Source organism: Seriola lalandi, unplaced genomic scaffold (assembly GCF_002814215.2).
Source record: "Seriola lalandi dorsalis isolate HSWRI2012SDOR001 ecotype SW California unplaced genomic scaffold, Sedor1 jcf7180002053794, whole genome shotgun sequence".
In the NCBI taxonomy this organism is placed as follows: domain Eukaryota; kingdom Metazoa; phylum Chordata; class Actinopteri; order Carangiformes; family Carangidae; genus Seriola; species Seriola lalandi.
In genome coordinates, this window is record NW_019524347.1 from 127609 (window position 1) to 155073 (window position 27465).

Genomic DNA, 27465 nt, shown 5'->3' on the forward strand with positions numbered 1-27465 from the left:
CACACACACACACACACACACACACTTTTCAACTTTATTTCTCAGCCGTTCCGCTCTGTGTTTGTGCAACGCTCCTGTGGTTCTGGCTCATGTATGTACTGGATCATGCTTACTCACGGCTCAGCGCAAGACTCGGCCTATTTTTACTATATTTTGTTCTCCGTCCTTTTGTTTTGCTCTCTTGTCACTTTCCCGCTCACTGGGTGTGTTCTGCTTTTTCATTGGCTGTCTTGATTTTTGCTTTGCTGCTTGTATTCAATATTTTGTACAGCACATTTATATAGACACACACTCATGAATGCTTCACTCTCCCTTGGAGAGTACTACTAGAATACAGCTTGTCACATACACTGTAGATGGTATAATTTAACTTAAATAACTAGTTTTATCCATAAACTGTTTTGTATTTAGCACGGTTATTAAATGTATTTATTGATGGGTAAAGACACAGCAGTTACCACAACCACTCACTCAGACATGCTGTCCTAATCACTGTCTGCCTGCTGCTATCACTAACCATTTGCTGTTGCACTGGTGCTTGCTTTTTTGCTGTTTTTTGTTTTTTTTTCTTCTTTTAATTTTCAATTTATTTTTTTCCTTTTTCCTGTGTTCGTTGTAATCATGACCTCTCGCTGTTTTAATTTCAGATTTGCATATCCACTTCCACTTCTTCCTCATTTGCATACAGCAAGAATGGCGAGCGGGCATCCCACAGACAAATTCAGTTTCATGTATCAACCAGACACGCACAAGAGGTACGGGGCACGCATGCACACACACTCACACACAAATATACAGTTTCCCATGCCCATATTCTCACTGATCAGGTAAGTTGAGAAAAGAGGAGCACTTGATGTCCTTTCATCCACATTGTGAGGCCGGTGGTGAAAGATGCCTTATGGGAGATGTAGTGTAATGGCTCTGTTATTAGGCATCTTCAATCCAACCATTTCTACCACCTTACATTTATAGTGGCCACTCCTCTGTTCAGTCCTGCAGTGGAAACCAGGCCGATAGAGCTCGCCCTGCCTTTTTTTGGTGCAGTAGTAAAAATAAGACAGATGTGCAACATTTGGCTAGCTGTATTTAATGCCACACAGGAAAGCAAACCATTATTTTCAGTGGATCCATGCGTTCTTGTGCTTTTCTGTCAGTACTTGTGCCTTTTTTATTCCAACAGTGTCTGTTTTTAAATACATGCTTATGTTGAGCCTACTTGAGGGTGAGGATTCACGAGACTGGATTTTTGTTGCATGCTGGCAAAATCCTTCAGCTGGATGTCGCCTTAAGAATCTGAGTTTGGGATTAATGTGTGTGATGAGTGTGTGCATATGCTTGATAATCGTAACAATTTTCTTTCCAATTTACATGGCTTACGTCTCTCTCCCCTCTATTTTTCTTCTGTCTCCTCTTACACCCCTCCCCTCTCTGTCACACTTTCTATTTTTCTTTCAGTAAGAACAGGTTATCTTCAGCTATGAATCCAGTCTACAGCCCTGTGCAGCCTGGCACCCCATATGGAAACCCCAAGAACATGGCTTTTACAGGTAAAACTAATGGGCACATACACATTTATTATCCTCTATGCAACTCTTAAATTTTTTTTTTATGCTGGCTGCTGTTGTGAAACATTACTGAGTTTTGAGCCAATGAAGAAATGCCTAAAAGATGGTTCTGCTAATGGCCTCTCGTTGCTCTTACAAGAATGAAAATTGTTAAGAATTGTGTTGAAGTCAGTGAGAAACCACATTCTCACACTTAAGGAGAAAATTGTTGTTCCAGTAGGAAAATATCAAGGTCAAAAGAGTTAGGAGCATGTGTTAGCTTTGACTGACAGGTCTCTCATGCTGTAGATTCTCCTCATTTGTTCCCTCTCAGTTTCTACATGTTGAATGGGTGAGTGATTTGTTGCTCAGCTCTGCTGATCTTTTTTTTCTTGATCTAATAACTCGAGGTGAAGTTAAACCTAACTCAAGCTTCACAGTGTACCTTTTCAAAAACCAGTTACAATGCTAACACTAACAGAAGAACAGGTTAGCTGTGTTGCACCAACATACTCATCATCACTACTGGTGAAATAGGTGTTTGATACATTATTACTTTCAAGACTTACTACCAAGACATTTTGTATCTCGTTTGCTAAATTTGGACAAGAATGATGCAAGTCTACCCAGAATTATGCTGAGAACCTAGACCTATACATGATTTTCCACAGTCAACAGAGTCTGTTTCAGATTCTGGTTTCACATTCTTGACTAAAACAATATGGGTTTGCTGCAAGAGTGGAGACGGTTTATAAAAATAGGTCACAAAAATCTCAATATATGATAGAAATGTATGATAGAAAAGTGATACAATAGAAACTAGTGAATAAATGTTTTAGCAATGCAGGAAAAAATTAGCCTTTCTGGCATTTTCAGTAAAAGTGGCAGTTGTTGCAGAATAGAGGGTTTTGGATAAAGAGAAAGGAAGGTACGAGATATTAGTCACAAAGTGTTCACTGAGGTTACAAGTTGAAGAAGCGGGAACAACACAGGGTACAAGATGTTGTACAAGGAGCTGGTCAAGCTCTAATGAGGAATGGTTTCACATAGCAGATTGCAGAACTCTACTCTGGGTCATTTTGGGCCTTGAACATCAGCTGCCTGCAGAGGACAAGATTTGACAGGGAGGAACAACAGCTTGGTTATTAGGGTTATGATCATCGTGATGTGCTGACATCTAAGTAAAAACATCATCTACAAAGCTAGAGAAACAAACCCTCTTGTGTGCATTTTTTGCAGCTGCTTGACATTTTGACATCCAAATAAGTTGGTTAGATTTGTTACGCAATACTGTAATATGCCACAAAAGATGGTTTATTTTATCTCCTCTGGCATCTTTTTAACCTGATGCAGAACCAAGGCTGGGATAATTGGACTGCTCCATGATATCATTTAAGCAGCTACTCTGTGCTTTTGTTAATATGTTCTTCACTCTTCACACTCAGTGCCCCCCTCTCTCTTTCTTTGAATATGTTGTTTTTGGTTCTTTATTTTTACAAAAGAGAGTGCAGAATTTGAACTGTAGGCCAAAGGTGACTCCAACAATGATGAATATTTAGATTAAAAAGTTGGCACATGAATTTAAAAAAGGAGACTTGGTGCAGTAAAATTTCGTTTCTGTTTAGTTTATGTCTGCATGTAAGATAGCAGACCGACGTGACAAAGTCTGAGGAGCAGCAAGTTTTTGAGGAATGAATGTCAGTAAAAAGTCCTCATATGTGTCATTGATGTGAAATACTCAACACACATACATTTAAACAATGAAAAAGCTCCATAAATGTTGATTTGCATCAATGCAAAACTAACTGTTGAATATAGGAAAATGAGTCCCGGTACCTCTAAACTGCAGACTGTGAGCCGGCATCACCAGGAATAGTGTAACGGGGCAATAATGAAACATAATGGTTGGTCATTTTAACATGGATCTTAAAAAATTTGGTGATAGTTTCATTAACAAAATCACCTTCAGAATAACCAATCAATACCTAAGTTGTTCTGGGAGTGATAGACTCTCTCCACTCTTTTTATACTTTTGAATGGCTCTGGCAGCCTACGGTTCAACCATTCAAGCAGAAAAGTGAAAACAATAGAACTATATAAAATATAACACACTGTTTTCCATCAGATTATTTCCAAATCCTTGAGTTGGCAGGCAGGAATTACACATGGTCAACTGTCACCCCGAGTTCATGTATTAAATTCTGCCAAAGACTCACCAACCATGCAACACTGTGGGTCAAGTTCAGAGATGTTAAATGTTACTCAGGTCAGCTGATGAGATAATTGTAAAAAAAAAAATAATGTTGGATGTTAAAAGATATTTGAAACATACACAACTTGGCCTTGTGTTGAAGTGTGTAAATGAGTTAACAATGACAACTAACAACAGTTTATTTGTGAGGTAAAGAAAAAAAAATTGGTGATTTGCTTATTATGACTATTATAGTTTATAGTGTTTTATAGAGGTGTAATTACAAGAGTGTGTTACTGTATCATGTAATGCAAGCATCTGGATTATTGCATGTGATGAATTCAACAAATAACCAGACATTTGTTCAAAGCCACTGCCTACATTAAAATGACATTAAATTGAGTCCTAAACGTGTAGAAAAACCTTAACTCTGCAGCAGCATAGATTGATGCAGATATTTATTAGCCCTGTTACATCTGACTGTAGCTCCAGACAGCAGCCAAAGCTAGATATAGCAAAGGCTCAAGGCTACAGAACAGATAGTCTGAGAAACTCACTGCCAATAATAGCGAGCGGTGAACAGCACTTCGCTCATGTACATTCGTTGTCTTAACCCTCTTGCCTCTCTCCTCCCTTCCTCCCTCTTTATCTCGGTCTGTCGAACTCGCACCTCTCTATCAGTGAAAGCTTTTTTTCAGGTCAAAATCTGCTTTGTTTGCTTGACATCTAATTGATGACGCACAACAGTATATGTGGTGCGTGCATGCAGCCCCTTTGCACGTGTCTGTGTGCGTTGCTAATGTTTCTGAATTTATCTCCACCCTCACCATATTGGCAGGTGTGCCCCGTCTGCCAGATTGGTGTATGTAAGAGGCATTCAACCGACTATGTTATTGGTGCAGACATGTTTTTTAATGAGTGCCATCTGTGCACATCCTGCTCTGAACCAAATATTGCTCTACCTGTGAGTGTGTATGGGGGTATCTTTCTTGTCTGTATCTGTGGGGCTTTGTTAAGCTAGTTTCTAATATTTTATTCCCCCCTCTGTGATGTCAGGCTATCCAGGAGGGTATCCTGCCACCGCCCCCACCTATACACCCAACCTCTATCAAACAGGCAGTCCTGGGTATCCACCAGGTGAGCTGTAAAATGCAAACACAGACACACACAGACCATTTGATGACTTTGTTTATATTTTAAAAGGTAATATCTAGGGAGACATGCTGTCATTCCAGCCCAACTTGTTTGGAGTTAATTAGTGGGATGTTTCTTTTTTTTTCCTAAGGAATGAAAATCAGAAATAAACAAACCATCAAGTGTAAAAAGAGTGTTGTGGATCCTTTTGAAGTGTGATGTAAAGGATGTTTTATTATGTACAGGCTATTAAACTACAAAGATATGTGTTGCCCATTGTTTGTTTGTTTATTTGCAGAGCACAAAAATAAAAAAAATGTAAAAATATAGCTCTTAATTATGGGGTAATTATATATGGAAAGAATCATACAGAGAAAGAAAATGCAAACAGAGACAAAAAACTAAGAACATTATTGTGTGGCTCCCACTGAGAAGTAAACTTCACATTTCAGGGGCAAAATAACTATAGACAACAATAATGGAACCATCATCTGTGAAAACCTGACTCTGCAATATTGTAAAATAAATTCAAAACATTGTCACGCATTGAGCAGTTTATTTACAGTTTTTTCTTTCTAATTGGATTTCAGATTCAGGGACCTTTATAAGAAATTTGAAGTTTGGCATTTGAAGTTCTAGAAAATGATGACTGTTCTAGTTTTGCAAATTTGAATGTTAAGTCTGCTGAAATAATATTAATAAAAAACATTAGGCAGAATGTTTTTAAGTAACTATAAACTAAACAACCTCACAACCAACCTGTAACTGTGCCACCAATTTCTCTTGAGTAATTTTCAGAAATATTTTAATCCCACTGATGAGTAACCAGTGAATACCAGTTCTCACTCTGAAAAGCAGCTGAGTAATGTGTTGGTGTGAAATGAAAGTTAGTCACTGTTTAGGTTAAGGTTGGAGCAACGCACGATGTGCTGAATAAATTGCACACTGATGGAAATTTTATTTCAAGTCAGAGGATCCTTTACTGCTGCTGCTCTATGTTGCTGTATTGAATGTATGTTTACTATGCATACTTAAACTAAAGCAAATATTGTTTTCCTACATATTGGATAATTTTTTGAGTCATGTCTAGTTAATATTTTGTTGTATATCAAATGATGTTGGTAAAATTTAAGTAATAATCACTAATGCAATCTGCTTAGTGCATAGGTTGCACTAATGTGAAGGCAGTATGGATTAAGAGGTGATCTCAGCCTAAAGGGCGCTGATGGTGAATTAATGGGAAGCTAGCCAGTAACAGCTGCCGGCGGCCATATAGCAGCAGATACATACTCTGCTGGGGTCCAGTGCTTTGTCCCCACAGCAGATGGAGAATAACAGTTCTCTCTGTGCTTTCCAGATATGGTGTTTCTGTATAGATATAGTTTAGTGTGACGGGGTCTTAAACTTTTCAGCCTGGAAACCCAGACTGAGTCCAGTACGGTTTCACTCAGGCTCAGTGTCTTGTGACACGAACGCTGTTATTTGGGGATATTCAGACACATTAGAATGAGATGGTTTGATTATTTTGATTTAATTTTTCTCTACAGATATGCTTGAGACAGGTATACAAAATAATTGTTTTCCAGTACATTGCAAATATCAGTGGAGAATCTTGTAATCATTTGCAGTACAGTAAAAATTTACAGAAAATGTATGTGAGGGAGGATGGAACGTATGCAAGTCACAAAACAACAAACACACAATAAAGAATAAGTTAATATGAGGAGCTTGAAACTAAGCAATCAATATTAACGTAGTAATTTTATTTTGTTCTGTCAACAAGATGATTTTATTAAATTGGGTTGAGGCCATGTATTGAAAATCATGGCTTTTTAACAATGATTTTAGAGAGTGGGGACTTTACGTTTCAATAACAAGAATAAAGAAAACAAAGTCCTTTGAAGCTCTGGTAGAGTCTGAGTGGATGTCTCAATGTATTAAGAATGTTTTTCTTGGAAAGCATTAAGTAGACTATCACCTAAATAACAACACACTTGGAAAGTATCAGTTACTATAAATAGATAAAAGATTACATTTTCTGAAGAGAAGGGCAAGTCTTTACTTGAATTGTTCGCTATTCTCCTGAATTTTAAGTATCTTAACAAGGCAGGATGGGTTTGTAGATTTCATCTGTGCTGCTTTTGAAGCCCCTCTCCTCTCGTCCCCTCCCCCAGTTTGGTTTTATCTTTTGGAAATCTAACAAAATATCAGGTATGCTCTGGCAAAGCTCGCACAGCTTTGTTCCAGCAGAAGACCAGAACCTCATTATTGAGGCTGTTGTTGTTTGACTGCAAATTTCATTCTGTGCATTCTGCAGTGCTTAATATATGGTGAAATTAAAATGTTTAGGTTTTCCAGACAAGCCGGCTATGGTCTGATTAGAAATGTGTCTTGGTCAATGTCATTATGTCTCAAGACCATTGAATAGACAAACTGTTTTCTATCAGCAGGGCTTTTGTGTAATTGTCACACTCCATTGTCCTCTAATGCCATGCATGCATGTTAGAGCAAAGAATGTGTGTGAGAGTATGCACACTCACACACACACACACTTTTAGACACACACAGAGCAGCTCCAGCATCTCTTTGTTCCCTTGTCCTTGTGTGAGAGAAGCGCTTTCATAAGCTCTGCAGCAGCTAGCTAGTAGCATGTTTGACCTTCAGGCTCCTCCAGGTGGCCGTTCAGAGGTACTGTACTCCAGAGAGCAGAGAGCCCAGTTAACAGCAGACATGAATGCAGTGAGTGTGAGCCAGATGCTTTCCCTGTATGACAGTAGACCTCATACTTTCAACCTTTTTGATGTAGTGGCAGTTAAATGATGACTACACTTTAATCATGTTTGACAGGTATCTTTCTGTGCCTCATAGGTTGGTTGGCTTCTTTATTGTATACAGTCTATAAAAACATATGTACTCTGTTTACACTGACTACTTGTACAAATCAAATATGCTTTTTTTTCCAAAGCTCCTTTTCCAGACCAGCTAAATGAGGCATTTTAAGACTCACAAACCCCTTAGCTGTATTGTTTTGAGACTTCCATCTAAAGGCAGCACCAGTCCCCCATCTGGTGGATTGTGTAGGAAATGCAAATTATAAAATAGATGGTTGAAAGTTGAAATAATCTGTTTACATGTGGATATTTTAACCCAACCTTTAGGATGTTTACAGTTCATTGATAGAAGAGTGGAAAGATTTGTAAAACACACAGTATTGTAGGCTCACATCTTCCATTCACCTAGCTGTATCTAAAGACAGTAGTGTTTCATTGTCTTAAAGTTCACTGTTTTGGTTCTGCTTCAACATTTTAGTTCCCTCACCACTGTGATAACACATTAGGAAGTTGTTTTCAGTGGGAAAAAAACCTCAATAAACCTTGTGCAATACCTGGAGCATTTAGCAACTAAAGAGGTAAATATTTTGTTGGATGTGTCATTAAAATAATTTAATATATCTAATACAAATATTATGTCAGCAATGTCTTTACAGCTTGTCTCACTGTCCCCATGTGGCCAAAAAAGCCAGTCATTGCAGATTTAAGAAACTAACAAAATCCCAATCAATTAATAGTAGTTTTCTCTGGTCTAATTTTTCCTTGCCCCTCTTTCCTTTGTCCCCTTTTATTTTCTCTTGACTCTGTTTAGGATATACTCAAGCAGGCACCCCATACAAAGTGCCACCCACTCAGTCAAATGGAGCACCCCCTCCCTACACCCCAACCCCCACCCCATACCCGACAGCTATGTACCCCATCCGCAGTGCCTACCCTCAGCAGAACATATACGCACAGGTAAGGATACTGAGACTGGTGTTACTCTGCTACTGAAAAAGTTGATCGGGTTCATCATGTTGCACCTGTTCCGTAGTTTCAACAGAAGAAGTGTTTTGATTTTCAGCTTTTAACAAAAATTTAACATCAACTTTGTGTCATATCTTCTGTTCTGCAGAATTTATTGTTTAAATGATATTTCATTCCTACTTGCTGCAAGAACATAGCTTTGATACAGACCTAGCACAATGTTATATAAAGGGGGTGACTAAAAAGAGAATTCCCTCTTGAGGAATTAGAGATTAGTCAGATTCAAAAACAAAGGTACTATCAGTTTTGTCTCATGTTCAGATATTATTAAATGTTAGTGCTTTAGTTCAATCAATAATGAAGAATTCTTAGAATATAGGGGGGTCGGTTTTATGTTGTTTGCAATGTACATATGATTTATATCAAAGAATCAGTTTGGTTAACGTTGTCAATAAGCTCCAGAAATTAAACACACAAGCTGTATCAATAGCTGAACATTAGCTTTAACATATCATGTTTACACTTCCCCCGAAGAACCCAGAAGACAAGGCAAATTTAGATTGACAACGGATTAAAATGCTGCATTTTTCTTTGAGATGCAGTTACACACAACAACAGAGCCATCATTTTGTTCTTTAATAATTTGGTGCTGTACTGCTTTGTAATGGTTAAATGGGCATTTGATAAGAAGTGGAGAGGTGAGAGGGATTGAAAATGTTAGAAAGGCAACATGCCCATCTCCAAGGTGGTGTATATGTTTTCAATCTACTCCTCTTGTTCCTGCTGTGGACGATAACCTCGAGATTTCTTTAAATAAAATAAACATTGAAATTTCTTAATAAGCTTTATACATCATACACAAGCACACACACCCTCAGCTTCACCAACCTTTTCCGGTGTTCATCCTGACAGGGAGCGTACTATACCCAGCCAGTGTATGCGGCTCAGCCACATGTGATCCATCACACCACCGTGGTGCAGCCCAACAGCATCCCCTCCACAGCCCTGTACCCTGCCCCCGTCCCTGTACCTGCTCCTCGCAACAACGGCATGGCTGCCATGGGAATGGTAGCCGGGACAACCATGGCTATGAGCGCAGGTAGGGCCAGAACCAAGGACTTTAGTTATTTGCTTATTTCAGTTTTCATACATGACATGCTGGATTAAGGCGTCGACATCCTGACTTACAAGAAATTTGGGTGTACGTAATTTATTCATGCTTAAGATGGTTTCTTGCACTTGCACAGACATGTTTACTCATTGAATGTGGGTGTAAGTGTTTTGGTGAGACTTGCATATGTCATAGACCTTGTGTGCTTGGCAGGTCCGGTCAGAAGATCATTAAACTACACAAGATAAATTAGAGCTGAAATTATTAAAAAAATCTTGGATTCCAGTTTATTCATGATGGGCAGTTTTTGCTATTTGTCAGCTAATTTAGTTACATCTCTAGTAGAAAATTATTTATTACATTTATTCAGTCATCTCATCAGCTTCCTTCAGGATTACTTTTATGTGTACAAGGTGGGTAGTTAAGTGTTTTATTTGATTTAGGGCTGAAGTAAATCACCACAGCTCCTAAATGCTTGAAACCAGGGAAAAAATAAACCATGCTGGAGTTATTAAAAAAGAAATGCTATGCATGCTGACATAGCATGCAAGTCTGTGTGTGCAATAACCCACAACTACAGTAACAAGCCTTCATAGCTGTTTAGCAGATGAAGATTCATAAATGGGTAAAGCTCATTAATGGTGTTGTGAACTTCCTGTAGGGACCCTGCTGACAACGCCCCAGCATCCCCCGATTGGAGCACACCCAGTTACTGTGCCAACCTACAGGCCCCAAGGGACACCTGGGTACAGCTATGTACCACCTCACTGGTAGAGCCCACCCATCATGTGAGTGTCTGCCCTCCTGCCCCCACTCTTTGAGATGCTCCTTGCTCCTGCAATTTTCTCTCCTCCATCTGCTTCCTCCTTCTTCCCCCCTCCTCCTCTCCTCCTTTTGTTCCTCTGTTTGTGTCTGTCTGACTGGAACAAACTGTGCTGCCTCAGAGTTCTTTCTGATGGTCTGATGCAGTCTTAAATCAATCGCTAATGTATACGTCTGCTCTTTTTTTCCCCACCAGATCTGGAGTCCACCATCGTATGCAACTGCTCAAATCTTACACGGGCTCCCACTGGTAACCATGGGAACTCGGCACCTGTCTGCAAGAACAAAACTAAAGTGCAACAGCCACTTTACTATTATTGTTATTGTTATTATGCGACATTCTCTAACGTTTTTACAAAAGCTGCTTTTATTTTTTATTTTTTCTCTCTTCATTTGCCAACCAGTCATTACTTTATTTTGTATGGTTTTTATTTTATTTTCTCAATTTCTTTTGCTGTGTCTGTCATTGGAACTCCAGAAGGACTCTTGACCAATCACGGGTGTCGGTCGCTCCTGTTTCTGTGTTGTGCTGGTGTGTGTGCTCCTGCCTGCTGCTGCTCAGTTGGCTGGAAAATATTGGGCACTTATTCCTCATTATCATCTCCATCATTCACTACAAAGACTTACTGACTTATGCTGCCAAATTTTCTAACGACTAGATATCAGCACAAGGTTTTAACATAATTAGGATGGTTTTTTTTTTTTGTTGGTTTTTTTTGGGTTATTTAATTTTTTAATAATCTTTATTACCACACTCAGCTGAATTACTTAACCTTTTCCAGTAGACTTTTTTTTTCCTTCCTATGTTTTTCCTTCCCCTTCATCCTTTTTATTTTTTAATCTCCTTTTGTTTCATTTTGAGTTCAATCTCAGTCGTCTTCCAGCACGTAGATGTCTGTCCGGCAGTAGTCTGTCAGTCATCCCTGTCGTTTCGTCTCCATGTAAGTTGCTGTGTCGCTATGAGCAGAGCACTTACCGACCATCACCCATCATGCTGCGTGTGCCGCCCTGTCCACATTAGCATAGCAAATAGTACACACTTAATAAAAGATCACCTTCTTCATGCTACATACTATGCAGGCTAGTATGTTGTGACACTATTGAAATCTTAACCTAGCTAGAGAACATTTCGGGGTCATTCAGGTCCTGTCAGCTTTTTTTTTATGTGTTTAGCGTAGGTCAATACATAAAGAAAATGTAAAAATATTTATACTAACCGTTTCAACAGCATGGGTGGTCGTGCACACTTTCTCACATGTACACACAAGCGCATGCATTTGTGCGTGCGCGCACACACACACACACACACATGCTCCTGTGATGTGTTGGAAAACACATAATCACTTAGTGGCACTTACTGTACAGTAACTCCCAGTTCTGTTTTTAACTGATCAACACACATACACACTAGCAAACACACACATGGATTTTCTAGGGGTGTGCATGGCAGACACAGCCAGCAGAGAAGGAGTTTAAAGGGATTGTGTTGGCACTAGGCGAGGAGAGCAGGACGAGACGGGGAGAGCAGAAGGAAGGGGGAGGAGATGACATATTCGCAGACGTTCATTTCATTTCAAGGTACAAGACATTTGAGTTTGACATCTTACCTGCAAGAAACTGCACTCATACTCTGCTATTTCTGCACTATATGTATTGTACATTGATTTCTCTCTGTAATTATATCGTCTCCTCCTCGTTCCTTCTTCCAGACCAGGACTAATAACCAAACACTCCACAAAGAAAAACCCAGACTCTTGATTATACAGTTAATAATGGACCCGTCAAATAGATGTGCTGATAGATTCAGTCCCATGGTCAATTTCTCAGTGCTGTGAGTGATGAAAAGACCAAACAAATGCTAGGACGCTTGTGCACCACATTTAGGAAGGAAATGTGTCTAGTCAGAAGGTTGTAATGTGTATGCATGTGAATTTAGGTCAAAATTTTAACTTAATTGGTAATCCCTTGTGAGTGCGCAAGAGTAAAAACAGACCCAAAGTAAAAAAAAAAAAAAAAAAAGTTTTTTTGTGCTCATGGCAGGAGTGCAGAGCTGTGATGACAGTGTCTCTCAGCTACTAGGTTTTAAACTAGTTCAGTTCTTTTGGTGGAGAGGAAACGAGCAGCACCATCTCCAAGGGCCAGTAAGAGGCTTTTAGACTTTTCAGCAGTATTATGAGAGAGGAATCATCCATTTGTTTACTGTGCTTTCTGCAAGAGTCAGAGATTTTACACATCTGCTTTTACTAACTGCATTTCGACATTCTCCATTTTCAAAAATCCAGCCTGAACTTTTATTTTGATAAAAGTCAAAAAGTAATTTGGTGGTGATAATATTTTAGCCAGTGAGCCATGGAGCATATACTGTTGCTTCTTTGCATTATGCTTCTACATGCAAAGGTATTTACATCCGCAGTATGATTCATCTTAATCACAGTCTTTGTTTATTGGTCCTTGGCTGGAAAAAAAAATGGGGGTGTGGGGTGGTGGTTGTGGTGGTGGGGTTTAATATTTAGGGTAAGCCCGTGGCATTTTTCAGGATTTACAAAAAAAAAAAAGACTCAAATCACAACTTCATGATCTGTAGAGTACCGGTTGGGTGTAATGAAAAGCATTTACTGCACGGGTATGTAGTTGAAGTGATTTGATATTGCAATAAAACAAGAGGGAATGCCTCCAACTGTTAACATACAGTAATTATTTTATCAGCGTTTTGAATTGATTTAAAAAAAAAAAAATTAAAAAAAAAATGCTTATTGTTGTAATCTCTAAATATGGATCACAGGCTCTGTAAGCAGCCTACATTCAATAATTATTACAGTTACTGCTAAGAAGAGTAGAACATATCAAAAAAAAATTTGGGGTATTGAGTAATTTTGTGAGGAAATATTGCACAACATAAGAACTTGATGACTACAATTTAATGCTAAGTAACAGGTACCTAGGCTTTGTAGTGCAAGAGGAAGGAAAAAGCAATTTATATTGTAATTAAAAATAAAACAATAAGGTCGAGTGTTTGAGGTATTCTTAGTCCAGATGTTTGTACACTAGTAGGTTAATTCTCAAGAAAATATTGCATAATGCCGCTGTCGGATGAAAACCGTATATATTTGAGCCTTATTTTTAAAATGACCCCTGTATTTTAGAAGATATCAAGTGGATGTTATTGGCATGAGGGTCATAAAATTGTTCCCACCATGTAAGGATCTGAAAAAATACAGAAACTAGATTTTCTTGCGACAGCAGTGATGTTACTCGTTATTAGGATTTATTTAACCAACCACTACTTCTGTCAGTATTTCTCAATTAAATCTTATGGGGTTTTTTTTTTTGTTTTGTTTTGTTTTTCTTTCTTCTTTCCCTCTGGTCAATTAAGCATAATGGGTATGCATAATATTCAGGTGTATTTCACTATAGCATTGGATCTCTAAGTTTAAAAAAATGCAGTATATTTATACAGCAAGTGGTACAGTAATGTATTTCTAGCTAAGCATGGTTGCATCAGTGTGGCAGCTACTGTTTGTGCTTTTAATATTCTTTTTTTTGACCTCCTCTTCTGCATCTCTGTCCTCTACATCTGTTGCTGAGGGGGGAGAAGTTAACACAAGGTCTGTAAATAAAGTTAGGACTTGTGGAAATTCCCGTCACCAAATTCCCACATTTTTTTTGTTTTGGTTTTGTTTTTATTTTTTTTAATTTTTTTATTGTTGCCTGAATTGACAGACCTTGAGGAAGTAGAGGATGAATGACAGAGCTCCAATGGATAGCATTATTCTGGCTGAAAGAGAGAGGTTACCACGATGCTCTTGGAGGTCATATTCGCTGTCCATTTCTGTTCTGTGGGTGCAAAGATATATCGAATGATGTCTTGAAAACCCTCAGCCTCCATGCCCTTTGTTCTGTGCCATATTTCACCAACTGTTGTTCAGTAAATATTAGTTTCTTCTCCTAAGTAAATGGTGAATTCTGAGTCTTTGTTATGTCTAGCTTCCTGTGAATCTGTGTTTTCCTACTGCTGTCCTGTTTCTCACTATGGTGTTAATGCATATTGTCTGTCTCACTTTTATCTTTCTTCCTGATTCCTCTGTTTATCCTGTTTTCACTTTGTGTCACAACTCCCTTCAAAGGCCATTTTGCATCCCTTCAAACATTCATCTAATTTTGCTACATTCAGGGATGCAAAATGATGTTAGGTCGTATGTTCTGCTTCCTCCCTTCTCCACTCTCCCTCTCCTTTTAACCTTCTGCTCTGACACCTTCATGTTTCTGGCTTTTGTGTGCTTACAATCCGACCTTTGCTACCCTCACCACCCCTGTCTGAATAGCAGTAATGCTGAATTATATGATGGCCGTTAAATTGGTGTTATTAATAGTGTGATGATCTACTCTATTTTGGCATTTGTGATATTCCACTGAGCCTTTTTAAACACTAGATGTCACTAGTGACAAACTCTAGAAGTGGCATTTGAGCCAGCATGATAAATTAATCATTTATCAGCGTCCTTTACATTTTAGAATCACAATCGGGGGTCACATTTTCAGCACTGAGATTATTTTGTGGGGGGGTTGGGGGGGTCTTTTCCAGATTAAATGTCTTTTTTTTTTTTTTTTTTCTTTTTTTTTTCTTTCAATTTCAGAAAAACCATTTCAGACAAGACACCAAATAAGGTTTTATTTGTTGTTCTTCTAGGTGGAGTTGATTTATTTTAGGTTAATGAGAGAAATCCTTTCTTTAATGAGCTGTGGACCAATGCTCTTTAAAAACTGTAACACTGTTTTAATGTGCTGGCTCTGTAGAGAGGCAGACCCACAGAGCATTTGGGATAGTTGAATGGAAAACGACTCCCACAGAGCAGGTTTTAGTTTTTCAGGGTGGTGAAACTGCTTCCTGATTTCACTCCATTCCTTGCCTCTCATTTATTTCAATTTGCACTTAAGTGAAAACAGTTGAACACTTCGCTGTGTTTTAGGAGGGGAAATGCAAAGTTGTCTTAATCATGGGTCTTTTATCATCATTTTACTCTGTGACATTTCCATTGAAAGGTGGTAACTTTACTGAGGATGACTCAGTGCTTCTTTTTTTTCCCAGTATATTTCATTCTTGCGCCTCTTCACCTTGATGGTGAAAATGCGTCCAGAACCATTCACCAACACCTCTACTCTCCTTCTATCTTTCCTCTCCCCTCTCTCTTCTTTTTGCCTTGCAGTTGGTAAGTCTTAGTTTTTTTTCATGAGTATAAATTAAAACACTACTATCACAGTGAATAGTAGGCTCTTAAATGTCTTTGATGTTCTGCCGCAGCTTTTTAATTTCAATTTGTCAGAGATATCTCTTAGTTTAATTTGACACTAAATGTGATGCAAAAAGTGGAAATTCCTTGTCTTCCAAAAAAAGCATACTTGTATCCCCCTGGATCAAGTATTAGGAACAACCCCATCTTTGGAAGTTTTAGTTTGGTACCCAGTTTGCACATGCTATGGTATATCTGTTACCGTAAGGTTGTGTTTGAAACTGAAGCCCAACGTCTGTTCAGCGTTGAGAGAAGTGAATTGTATGTTAGCTATTTGGTCCAGAGTGAAGGACCTGCGTCAGGCTTGTGATATGAAGTGTAAATCTGTTTTTAATTTGTTTTTTTATGTTTTTTTTTCATTATTTTATTTTATTTTTGTTGTTGAGGGTTTTTTTTTTTTTTGTTTTGTTTTGTTTTTTTTTTTTAAGATCAGTTAGTGATCTTAGTACTATAACTAAGCCAAGTTTGTAATTGTATATTTACTGTAAAATGTAGAACATTGAATAACTATTAAAATTTTCCTATAAAAGGACGATTGTCTTGTGTGACCTTATTACTGAATGAAGGCTGTCATCATATTTCTTTGTGCAGTAAATCTGATAAAAACTAAATACATTTCTGCACCGTTGCCCTCAGGGGTTCATTAAAAATATTTATCTGTATGTCAGTAAAGCTCCACACGAACGCACAAATTTTCTGTTACGTACCTCTGATACCAAACTAAGTTTCTCTGGAAACTGAAAACGCTAATGGTTAAGTCAGAGCCTCACCCATTACAACACAGCTCCTTCCCTAGTCAAGGGGCATGACTTTTCATCTGAGTCACAAATCGCACCAAATTTATTATATTACCAAGGAATCCTGCCCTAAAACAGACTCCAATTTTACTGCTTACTTTATATTTTTAATTTGAATTTAACATTGAATTTAAAGTCTTATAATTTAAGCAACTCCTCAAAGTGAAAATGACAAACACTTAGACTGTAGTGACAATGTCATGCAAACTAAAATCAAAAAAGACCAAGTAGAAAGGAGTGATATCAGAAGTGCAAGTGAGTGGATGTTGGTGAGAAAAAAAATAAACGCAGTGCATGGAGGGTCTCGCAGAGGGGACTGAGCTGGCAGCTTTTATCACAGCTGGACGTGTTGAGATCAGTTATCCAGTACCCACCTGTCGTTTACCTGCAATAGCACAAACAAAAGGCCAGTTACACCTAAGCGTGACGGAGTCCCATCACAATACTGGCTTCCTGCGCCAAAGTCATTTCAACAGTGCATTGTAAATTCTATTGTAGAGTGGATTTTTCTCCACATCAGTATTGCAGTTTTTCCTTTTTCTATGTTCCCTTTCAAGAAGCAGTAAATGTGAAAACACAAACATTGACAAAGTGTGCGGTACTTTCTCAGAAGTAAAATCTGGAAACAGACGAACCAGGATGGATTATTTCCCCTTGGCTGACGGCAAAACACTCACACTCACTCTTTCACTTCTCTCTGGTTCCATCACCAGACGGCTGACTAGGTTGAGCAACAGCAACCACCAGTCATACAGATACACGCACTACTGAACAAACACTGACACACAGCTCTTTAATGCACAATGCCCCACCAAGCACACACATAGCCTCACATCTTTATTCTTATGTGCAGTGGTAATGATGTGTCTAAATGCGACACTGCAGATTCAAATTCTAATTTATCATTAAGTCTTTGAGGATATATCAGCAGTGTTTCCTAGTTACCCGCTTGAAATCTCAGTACTGCAGTTTTTAGCATTTTAAGATTATTGTGTCTTGACTGAGCGATCCTGACTTCATCATTGTGTTGTTGCATAAGCAGTTATTATTCTGAAATGACAACATGTTTGTTTCAGATGTTTTAATCGCACGTTAAGTCCTTTCAAAAAAAAAATGCAACATGCAAATCTTTTCATGTTTATTCTCATCATCTTCTCCCTTTCTCTTAGGTCTGAATGAGTCAAAAGAAGGAAACAAGCACCACAAAAAGACTAATACAAATTAAAAAGAGATGTCTGGGGGGGAAAAAAAAGTACGTTTTTTATTTTCACCAATAAGAGCACAAACAGAAGGCCATGGGAAAAGGAGGCAAGTGTCAAAATGTAGTAAAGTCAATGACCGTTATTATGTTTATAATAATGACCGCAGAGCCCACAGAAGTCTATTACTGACTAACTAATTACTTAATTTGGCATCTTGTTTCCTTCGCCCTCCGCTGGGATCTTGCAGGCCAGATCACACAGCAACACATGGCCTCTCGGCGCGAGATCAAACCCTCATCCAGCAGAAAGAGAAAGTGGAAAAAAAGTAAGTATTCTGATCACAGTACAGACTCAGCTTTAATGAATCACAGTAAATAATAGTTTTTTATGCTATATTGAAATACTTTACAAATGTATTCTATAGTTATATTAATAAGTACATATTATGCTGTCGCCCCAGCCTTTTTCTACACGCTACTGCCATCTGCTCAGGGTTTTGCTTCCTATCTCTAATAATATGCAATACACATGGAGGAAAAACCGCATTCTGCAGACTCACACCTGATATTTAAAAGAACTGAAAACCAGTTTTTTTTAATAAAAAAAAAAACAACACTCTTGCTAAGAATGACTCAGGCTGACACTATCTTCAAATCCTCTGTGTCCATTAAAGTAACCCCCCTTTAATGAGAACTAGTTCATAATGAGAGAGGATAGACTCCATGCTGTACAGATTATACATGTTTAATCTGTTAATGTCATTTGTTTATTCAGTTTACATGAACAAAACACAAACTACTCTTTAAGCAGTCATCAGGTAAATCATAACATCCTGCTGCAGATGACTCTCAAATATGCTTGCATTAAACACTGAGCAAACTCTACACACACACATAATCACACGCAATTTGATTTTACATAAGTCGCTTGTATCAGGGATTTTAAATTGAAGTGACAGACGCTCAATCCAGAAAAACCAGATGCAGGTTGTAAAAACATTCTCAAATTCTCGATGAACTGAACCCTGACGGTTTTTATTACCGGCAGTCACACACCACAAAGTCTGCAATGAAGAAAACTTAAAGAAAAGATTTAGCTCAAGTTGTACAGATGGACCGGACCTCTGGGTCATCATGTGGGAAACCACACATGACTGTTTGGTTTGGCTTTGGATTGCTGGAGTAAGTTTCAGTGAAAGTGTCACACTGCTGCCAGGAAGACCAGTCCAATAGTGAGCACTGAAAAAAAACATGTCTGTGGTGTGATCTAATCAAAACTATGTGAGATGGCTAAAGTGTGAATGCAGAGATGCTTCTGTGACAGAATTCAGATTGAGCTGGTAGGGTTTGCCACATGGTTACACAACTGGCATTCCTGAAATGCACCACAATACTTCTGATGTAGTTTCCCACTGCAACTTCACACTTAAGATTTCACTGCCACTGAAGACGGCCTTTTAAGGTTGACTTATTGCAGCTACCCCTTCATTAGGACGTCTTTGTAAAGCTATTGCAGATGGGTGTAGGCTGTAAATGAAGTGTGTTTTTGGATCAGAGAGGCTCTTACATTCCTCCACAATCATTATGAAATATGCTGATTAAGCTTTAAGCAACTTGTTTCTGAAGGGAAATAGAATCTATACTTCCCTGTCTGCACACGTCTCTGTTTCAACATGACAAATGAGCTAATTCAGAAAAAGAGGTCTGCTGGATTTTGTTCAACTGTCAGCATGATCTCGCTGAGTATTTAGAAATGTAATCATCTAAGTGACTATACCCTCTTTCGTTTATTAATTTCCTCTATCAGTGGCAGAAATGAGATAGTGATGGATTTATTTCCCTTTATGTGCTTTCACTGTTCTTGTACTACCTGTGTTACAGTTGGGATCTTGTCTTATTTATCCTAAAAAATCATTTTCATATTTATGTTTCAAACCTGCTGACTGCTTTTCTGTTTGTTCTGAAAAATCTTTTCACTGTCTTGTGAAAGATTTTGTCACATCAAATTGTGTGTGGTCAGGAGCAATGGCAGCCAATTTTCTAGTCTAGTGTTTACTGAATGCAAGCATGAGCTGATAATCAAACATCTTTTTATTGTTTACTTTCTGCGAATTCCTGTGAACACTAAAGTTCACTTGAATTGAAAGTCATAAACACTGCCATTTATTATTTTTTATCTCTGTCTCCCACACACACTCTCATAAAAGGGACTTGTCAGTGATAACTGATAACTTCAATGACATCTGGAGCGTTGATAGCAACAATACAATATTTTACAGCAGTTCAACACAATATTTGAAGACTAACATGAGTAATCAGGCTGTAAATTATTTTCTTTCAAACATGCAAGACCAAAAACCGCTAGTTTCACTCCACATAAGAGTTTTGTTTTCTTTCACTTTTCCAACTGTTGAGGAAGATCCAAATTATAATGTCACAGCTTGTACTCTAATGTTTCAGGCTTAGCATTGCACAGCTGCAGGGAGAGACGTCTGTTTAAATCAATCATTTATACTCAATAAGTCATTAGTGAAATGCAGACGGGAGTGACTCAAGAACAGACAGTTCTACTTCCATCTGATATTGATACATCTATAGATATTAAATGATTATACCATGAAGGATGGGTTCATTGTGAACGACAAGGCCAACACAAATTCGTGGTCATGCAGTTAACACTCACTGGCCACAACACTGAGGACAAAAGCAAAAGTACTACTACAAGTACTACAAAACAAAACTATTACTTCTGTTGTCAGTTTCCACAAGAATAGTCTATGTTGACATGTTTTCCATATTTCTTTTTTCAAGTATCTGGACCAGGGCATTGGCCTGGATTAAAAGGCAAAAATAGCACATCAGTCAGTCAAGTATGTGAACAAAAGTTCATGTCCAGATGATGAGAGATTAGAATCTGTTAACAGAACTTTGACACTTGCTGTAAGAACATGGTTTCATTACTAATAATGTGTTTTTATAAATGCACTAACGGGCCTTCAGCTCAGTCTACCCTTTAGAATGATACTCATTAACCCAATGAGGGCAATGATGGACTGAAGGTTTGTAAGTCTACAGCACATCCTGTCCAGTTGCAAGACAGCTCTGGCTCAGGATTGGTACAGGTGGCGGCACGACCAGGTCCTGTGGAAGCTGGCAGAAGTCCTCGAGGCATGAAGGCTGGAAGCGGCCAAAGACCATCCCTCAACAGTACGGAGGCCGATCCATTTTGTAGGACAAGGGGCAGGGGCTCAGAACATCACCCAGAGGGAGAGAAGATCACTGCTAACACCTGGATGTGACTGGAACTTAAGAGTGGACCTTGACCGGCAGCTCAAGTTCCCGCCAGAAATAATCACGACCTCTCTGAGACCAGACATCATCCTGTGGTCCCCCTCGGCCAAAACAGTGATCCTGGCAGAGCTCACAGTCCCTTGGGAGGAAGGAATGGAGGCAGCATTCGAAAGAAAGAAGGCGAAATACACAGAGCTGGCGGCTGAGTGTCGAGAAGCAGGGTGGGCGACCGTTATCTGCCCTGTGGAAGTTGGCTGCAGGGGGTTTATTGGAACATCCATCCAGCACCTCCTGAGGAGCATCGGCGTGACCGGGCCAAAGCTGAATAAGGCATCCGAGGAATTGCCAGAGGAGGCAGAAAGAGCCAGCTTCTGGCTGTGGCTGAGAAGGAAGGATATGTCGTGGGGAAAACAAGGGTCCTAAGGGTAGCTGCAGGGGGCGGCAGGGAGACGTCCCTGCCGTTGCTCCACCACCGCAAGATGTTCCGGGAATAATGGAGCGAAACATCAATGAAGGGTGGCTCCCGGCTGATGACCCTGCAGCTAAACCACAGGCACCGTCGGAGGTGGCCCAGAAAACGCCGTGCAGGCAGCCATCACCTGTGCTTACATTTATGTAAGACAGGCAGAAACATCTACTTACTTCCATTACATAGTAGTTCAACCTGACCTCTTTATGAATGTAACTGACAGTAATTTGTAGTTGATCAATAATGCTGTGCTGTCCAACACTGTATTTATGGAATATGTGCCCAAAATAAAAGAAGCTCTGCTGTGGCCACAGCTTATCAGATGTGTTCTGATTGAAACCGGATTCTGAGCAGGAAACACAATGTTGTCAAATCAAATAAGAGTGCAATAAAAGTCTCATAAAATCCCAGTGAGCAGAGACATAGTCACACATGAGGTCGAGTTCTGTCGCTCTCTGTAATGTTTAAAAAGGTTGCCAGTGTTTTATGTCAATGAGCTGCCAACAGGTATTAATCAGACTCTAAGATGCTGGAACATGGCACGTGGTGTGCTCTGTAATTAGAGTGATAGCCACTCATGGCCTTATGTTTAGCACATGTCATCAATTTGCTGTGGAGTCTGTATTGGGACACTCTGGGCCCAGGACCACTGCTGTAAGCTTACACTTCACTCACACAGGGTAAATACATAGAAGCTTGGCAGCTCTCTACCAGTATCTTGTTGTTTCTTTTGAGACACTTCAGATATTATCGTGTTTATACCACTGGCTATAGATAACACTGAGCACAGTAAGGTCATGTCTCCATTTTTTCATTCTTCTCCTGTTGAATGTGCGCATTTTACAGATTGACAGTATTTCTAAACTCATGCATTTAAAATTGGTATAAAAGTTATAAAGTAAAAGTATAAACAAGCAATTATCTGAATTGGAAAACTTTGCAGACTTCTGTGGCATCCAGTCAAAGGAGGTCTTGAACTAATAACTAATACACCTTAGTCACTTACCAAAGGGGGGAAAAAAAGCTGTTTAAGTACCGATTCACTTTTTGAAGTTTGTTTTTAACCAGTTTAACTCATAGGTTGGTTCAATTTCAACTGGTAACAGCATGAAGCACAAATGTTTAGTTTAATATTCCTTCCATTCTGATTCAGAATGAAATTGTTGACTGGAACTATGTTTGAGGGATGGAAGGGTTACTGAACAAGTCTACTGGGCACAAGCATTGGTCAAAAGGGTTATCATGCCCCTGGGCTAGAGCTTCTATCCGAACGACTGACATTTCTTGTTGGGAAGTCAATCAAACAACTATAAAGAGACAAAATGACCACTAAGAGACACCAAACGGTTACAAGAAAGATGCAACAGGACCATGAAGATTAAAAATAAACACTAAGAGACACAAAATGACCACAAAAAGATACAAAACTACAACAAAAATACACAAACTGACTACTTAGCGACTCAAGGCAACTACAAAGAGATGGAAAACAACCACAAACAGACTCAAAACAACCTCAAACAGATTCAAAACTACCACAAATGTATTGCAAAGACATGCAAAACAACCACAAAGAGATGCAAACGACCACAATAAACATAAAATGAACACGAGAGATGCAAAATTACCAAAAAGAGATGATAAGCAACCATAAAGAGATGCATAACTACAAGAAAGAGACACCACATGGCTACACAAACAGATGCAAAACAACCACAAAGATATGCTTTACTACGTCAAAGAGAAACAACAACTAAGTCTTAGACTACAAAGAGAAACAAAACACCCACATAAGACATGTTTGCATCGTTCATCCATCCATCTTTCCGCCACTGTAGCAACAACAGTCACTTCTCATTCAGCCTGAGGGTCTTGCTCCTGTGTAGGGGGGCGGTGGGGGCCCTTTAGCATGCTTGCCCACAGCAGCCCATTGTCTCATAATCTGTCCATGGTTTGATGTACTTCTAAAGTAGCTACACCTGCCAGCCAGCCGTTCATACAAACAAGTGTTACTCGTGATAATGGTGTAATTATTTAAAACGTTGACAGCTCTGGTTAAAATAGCGACATAAAAGCGCTCAGACATTACTTCGACTGTATTTTGAATCGTTCCCTTTGCCCTTGTCATGCCGTGGAAGACTCATTGCGCGTGCGTGGTTCCCACTACCGCGCGCGGTTGTCCGGTGGAGCAGCAGCAGCAGCAACAGGAACAGAGAAGAGTGTGTGAGTGTGTGTGTGTGTGTGTCTAGGAAGAGTGTGTGCAGCCACCGGAGCCGCTTCACAGCAGGTACGTCCGGGACAGTTGCAACCACACTTGTACTCAGTGTTGGTGACCTAAAACTGCATCGAGTGTGATTTCTTGACACTTGTTTTAACTCAGCGGGGTTTCCCTCCTCGCCGAACTGGTCTTTGTTTTTGCAGAGGAGAAGAAAGGAGCACGAGTCTTTTCGCCATGGCTAAGTCGCCAACTTTTTGATGTTGCAACTGAAATTTATTGCAGTCATTCATGGTAAGTTTTATTTCTTTCTTTCCTTATTTTTTAATTGCCTCTTCTTTTCACCAAGCCCTAAAGGAATGTGAAGCTAAGGCATTTGAATCAAACTTAATAACAACACAATATTCCCACTGGGCATAGCGTGGCTGTGTTCATTACCAATCTTGTCATACCAGCTATACATGGCATTTTAGCGCCAGTGGTATCATTTTGATATCCCTGTCACAGCTTTATAGTTTGTTTGTTTTTCCCAAGACATCTGAATCTTTTATTACGAAAATGTAGAAAAATTTAGACACTGAACGAGTAATCAGATACAAAACACAGCAGGAAGCTTCAGGTATTAAGAGTACAAACCAAGCCTGGCAAATGTCTTTCTGTCATGGTGGAGGAAAATTTGCGTCATGTGTACAGTTGAAAACAAGTTATTGTACTTTTTCCTGTTTTGGTAAAATTCGTTGCATCCAGTTTCGAAAGACACTTCACCTTAAATTTGGGAGTGTAAACAACCAGAGCCAATTCGACTTCAGGCAAGACGCCAACCTGACGCAAATGAATTGTAGTCTGACTATTACGTACTGAGGTTTTGTGGTGCATGTGTGAATTCTTGTGACAGCATCTGTGCTTGCAGAGCCTTGCATGTTGTTTGTGTCCTTCGTTCCCATTTGTGAATACTGTTATGAATCTTGCACCCTTGATGAATGCCCCCCCCCCCCATACAACATCTTCAATATGGTCGTAGTTGTATGACAACTAGCAGTGTATCCACAGAACAGCCATCTGTGTCTATATCTGTATCAACCATCTGAGAATAGCCAGTACAATGTTTCTCAAGAGTAGATTAAGTTTATACTTAAGTGAGAACAAATATTGACAGGAAGAAGCATCTTCAATGGACGCCATCAAAGCAGGTAGAGCAGGTGACAAAAAGATAAGAGTTAGGAGAAAGTGCAGGATGTATAAAATAGGCTATTATATATATGTATGTATGTATACTATTTACATGTATGTAGGGCTGCAACTAAGGATTCTTTTTTCATTATTGATTTATCTGCTGATTGTTTTCGTAATTAATCAATTAATTTTTGAGTTTGAATAGTGAAAAATAGGGTTAGGCTGTCACAGTTTCCTGACATGAAAGTGACCTCTTCAGATTTCTTCATTTGTTCCAACAGCAGTCTAAAACCTCAAAAGTTTCAGTTTACTGCCACAGAAGACAAAGAAAAATAACAAATTTCCACAACTGAGAAATTGGAAATCTGTCATTTTGGTATTATTGCCTGAAAAATTACTCAAATTATTGATTCACAAATGATTCTCTTCAACAACTTATCAAATAATACCGTATTAGGCAGCTCATTCCTGTCCTCACACGAGTGGAAAAATACAGAAGTGAGATTTTCGCAAGATGCTCCTATTACACAAATTTTGTTTCCTTTGTCATTTTTATTGCACCAAAGGGACAGTAGCTAAGTCCAGTAAAAACAAGTTGTCACATCACAGACCTAATAACCCAAAGTCATTTAGATGAGCTGTCATGTGTAAAGACCTGGCACACTGGCCATGGGACTTTTGACAGTTACTATGTTTTCAGAGGAGATTCCTTTCTGCCTGGCAGAGGTCAGGCTTCTGTAGGTTTTTTTGTCCGTCTGACGGGAACAGACTAATGTAACTCTGGTTTAGAGACTCGCAGACAGAGACAGAGAAGTGATAGCAGGGTAGAGAGAGAGAGAGAGAAACAGAAACAAGGTCAAAGTTGTTTACAGGACAAAGTTAAGTGCATGGCATTATCTTACAGTGGCAGCTCACTGGCAGCCATCCCAAACATACCAGCCACGTGTCCTCTTAAAATTGGTAATTTAAGGTGAATGCCCTAAGATTAAACTGCCTTCTCCATTCTGAGTAGGATTTAGAGGGACAGCAGCAATAGTTTGTCTTAACTGGGAACCATAGTGACTAGAGCTGATGTTAAAAAAACTACAAGATTGCCAGAGATGCTCTGAGGAATCATTGAGTGAAGACAGTAAAGCCATTACATTTGATTTTGCCCTGTCTTTATGCTTTACTGACTGCTTACACTGGAGATGCATTCACATCCCCTCCGCACCACAAACCCATGACAACAGCCACCACAGGGCACATGCTAAGTGCTACTTGCTCCACTGTTGAGCTTTTGATGAGTTCTTTTTGCCTGACGAAAGGTGCGTTTCAAGCTGTTATGCTCATGTTTGCAAAAACATGTTTTGATTTTAATAACATTAGAGGGAACCAGTAACAATTACCTTTCAAGAGGAGAAACAAGTGCCTAGACAGCAGCAAAGGTTGAAAATATTTGTGCGTCCCTGGGATATTTACGCATTATCAACAGGCTTTTATTATTCTAATGATACCCAGGTGTGGGACAGAAATGAGAAAGAAACTAATGTCCAGTAAATATGTCTGTGTGGTTGTTCTTGCATCTGTGGTGATGCTGTGTATACGAACCAAATTAGCATTTACAAAAAAATGATCATTCTAGAAGGAACCTTGTGGTGTATCCGCATTTAGGTTTCAGTGACCGATGCTCCACTGTCCTGTCTCTGTATATTACCTCTTTCATCTACATTCACTTCCCCTGTGTTTGGCAACCACCCGACAAGGGCCTGAACATGCTGAAAGAAGTCTTCAGTCATAATCCATCCACAGCGACGTGCATCAACACGTATTTTTATACAAGTGTGGGCAAATTATTACAAACAGAAAATTGCGTGTGCCTTGTGTGTGATTATATCACTGTTGAAGGCATTCCTGTCCATCTGGACTTTTTTAGTGGACTAGGAGTAACTGGTTTTTTAACATTTTGGTTTGGTTCTACCAGAAGAGAATGTTTTATGGTAGTGTAGTGATGCCCATATTTGTTAAGCTTTTACACATGCTCTGTGGAAATCATGAGAATGAGTACAAGCAGACATTTTTTAGCTCAAATATTTATGTTGCTTGCTGCTCTCCAAGTTGTTTATCAGTAATGCTGACTGGTTGCAGTTGGGTGTCATGCAACAAGCAATTGTTTTTCTTCTCTTCATGAGCATATGTCAAGCAGTGTGCTTGTGTTGAACACCAGCCTTCCTCATCACCCTTGTATCTATTTATGGTGCAGCTGATTGGTTTAAAATGTCTCCTGTGTAATGGCCACAGTGCCTGTCCTCAGGATTGATAGACTCGTATTAGCCGGCACCATTCTAGCTAAGATAATTAGTAAAGTGTTTGTTTTTTTTTTTTCTTTATTAAGACAAAGAGCTTTCACATCTGTAGGATGCAATTGTGTGTGTTCTGCCACTGCAGCTGCA

At 39.2% G+C, this 27465-nt stretch overlaps 1 protein-coding gene across 2 annotated transcripts in view; it reads left to right on the top strand.

Moving 5' to 3' along the window:
• Positions 1-16420, top strand: part of fam168a (family with sequence similarity 168 member A) — a 32691-nt gene extending 16271 nt beyond the window's left edge. The window contains exons 2-8 of one of the 2 annotated variants that reach the window (XM_023401862.2): positions 648-755; positions 1456-1547; positions 4792-4872; positions 8512-8657; positions 9579-9765; positions 10439-10565; positions 10796-16420. In XM_023401862.2, coding sequence (XP_023257630.1) covers positions 694-755; positions 1456-1547; positions 4792-4872; positions 8512-8657; positions 9579-9765; positions 10439-10551 — 681 coding nt within the window. In that variant the 5' untranslated portion in view covers positions 648-693 and the 3' untranslated portion in view covers positions 10552-10565; positions 10796-16420. The remainder of the gene's footprint in view (positions 1-647; positions 756-1455; positions 1548-4791; positions 4873-8511; positions 8658-9578; positions 9766-10438; positions 10566-10795) is intronic. The other variant, XM_023401863.2, reaches the window with a different exon arrangement.
• The last annotated feature ends 11045 nt before the right edge of the window (positions 16421-27465 follow it).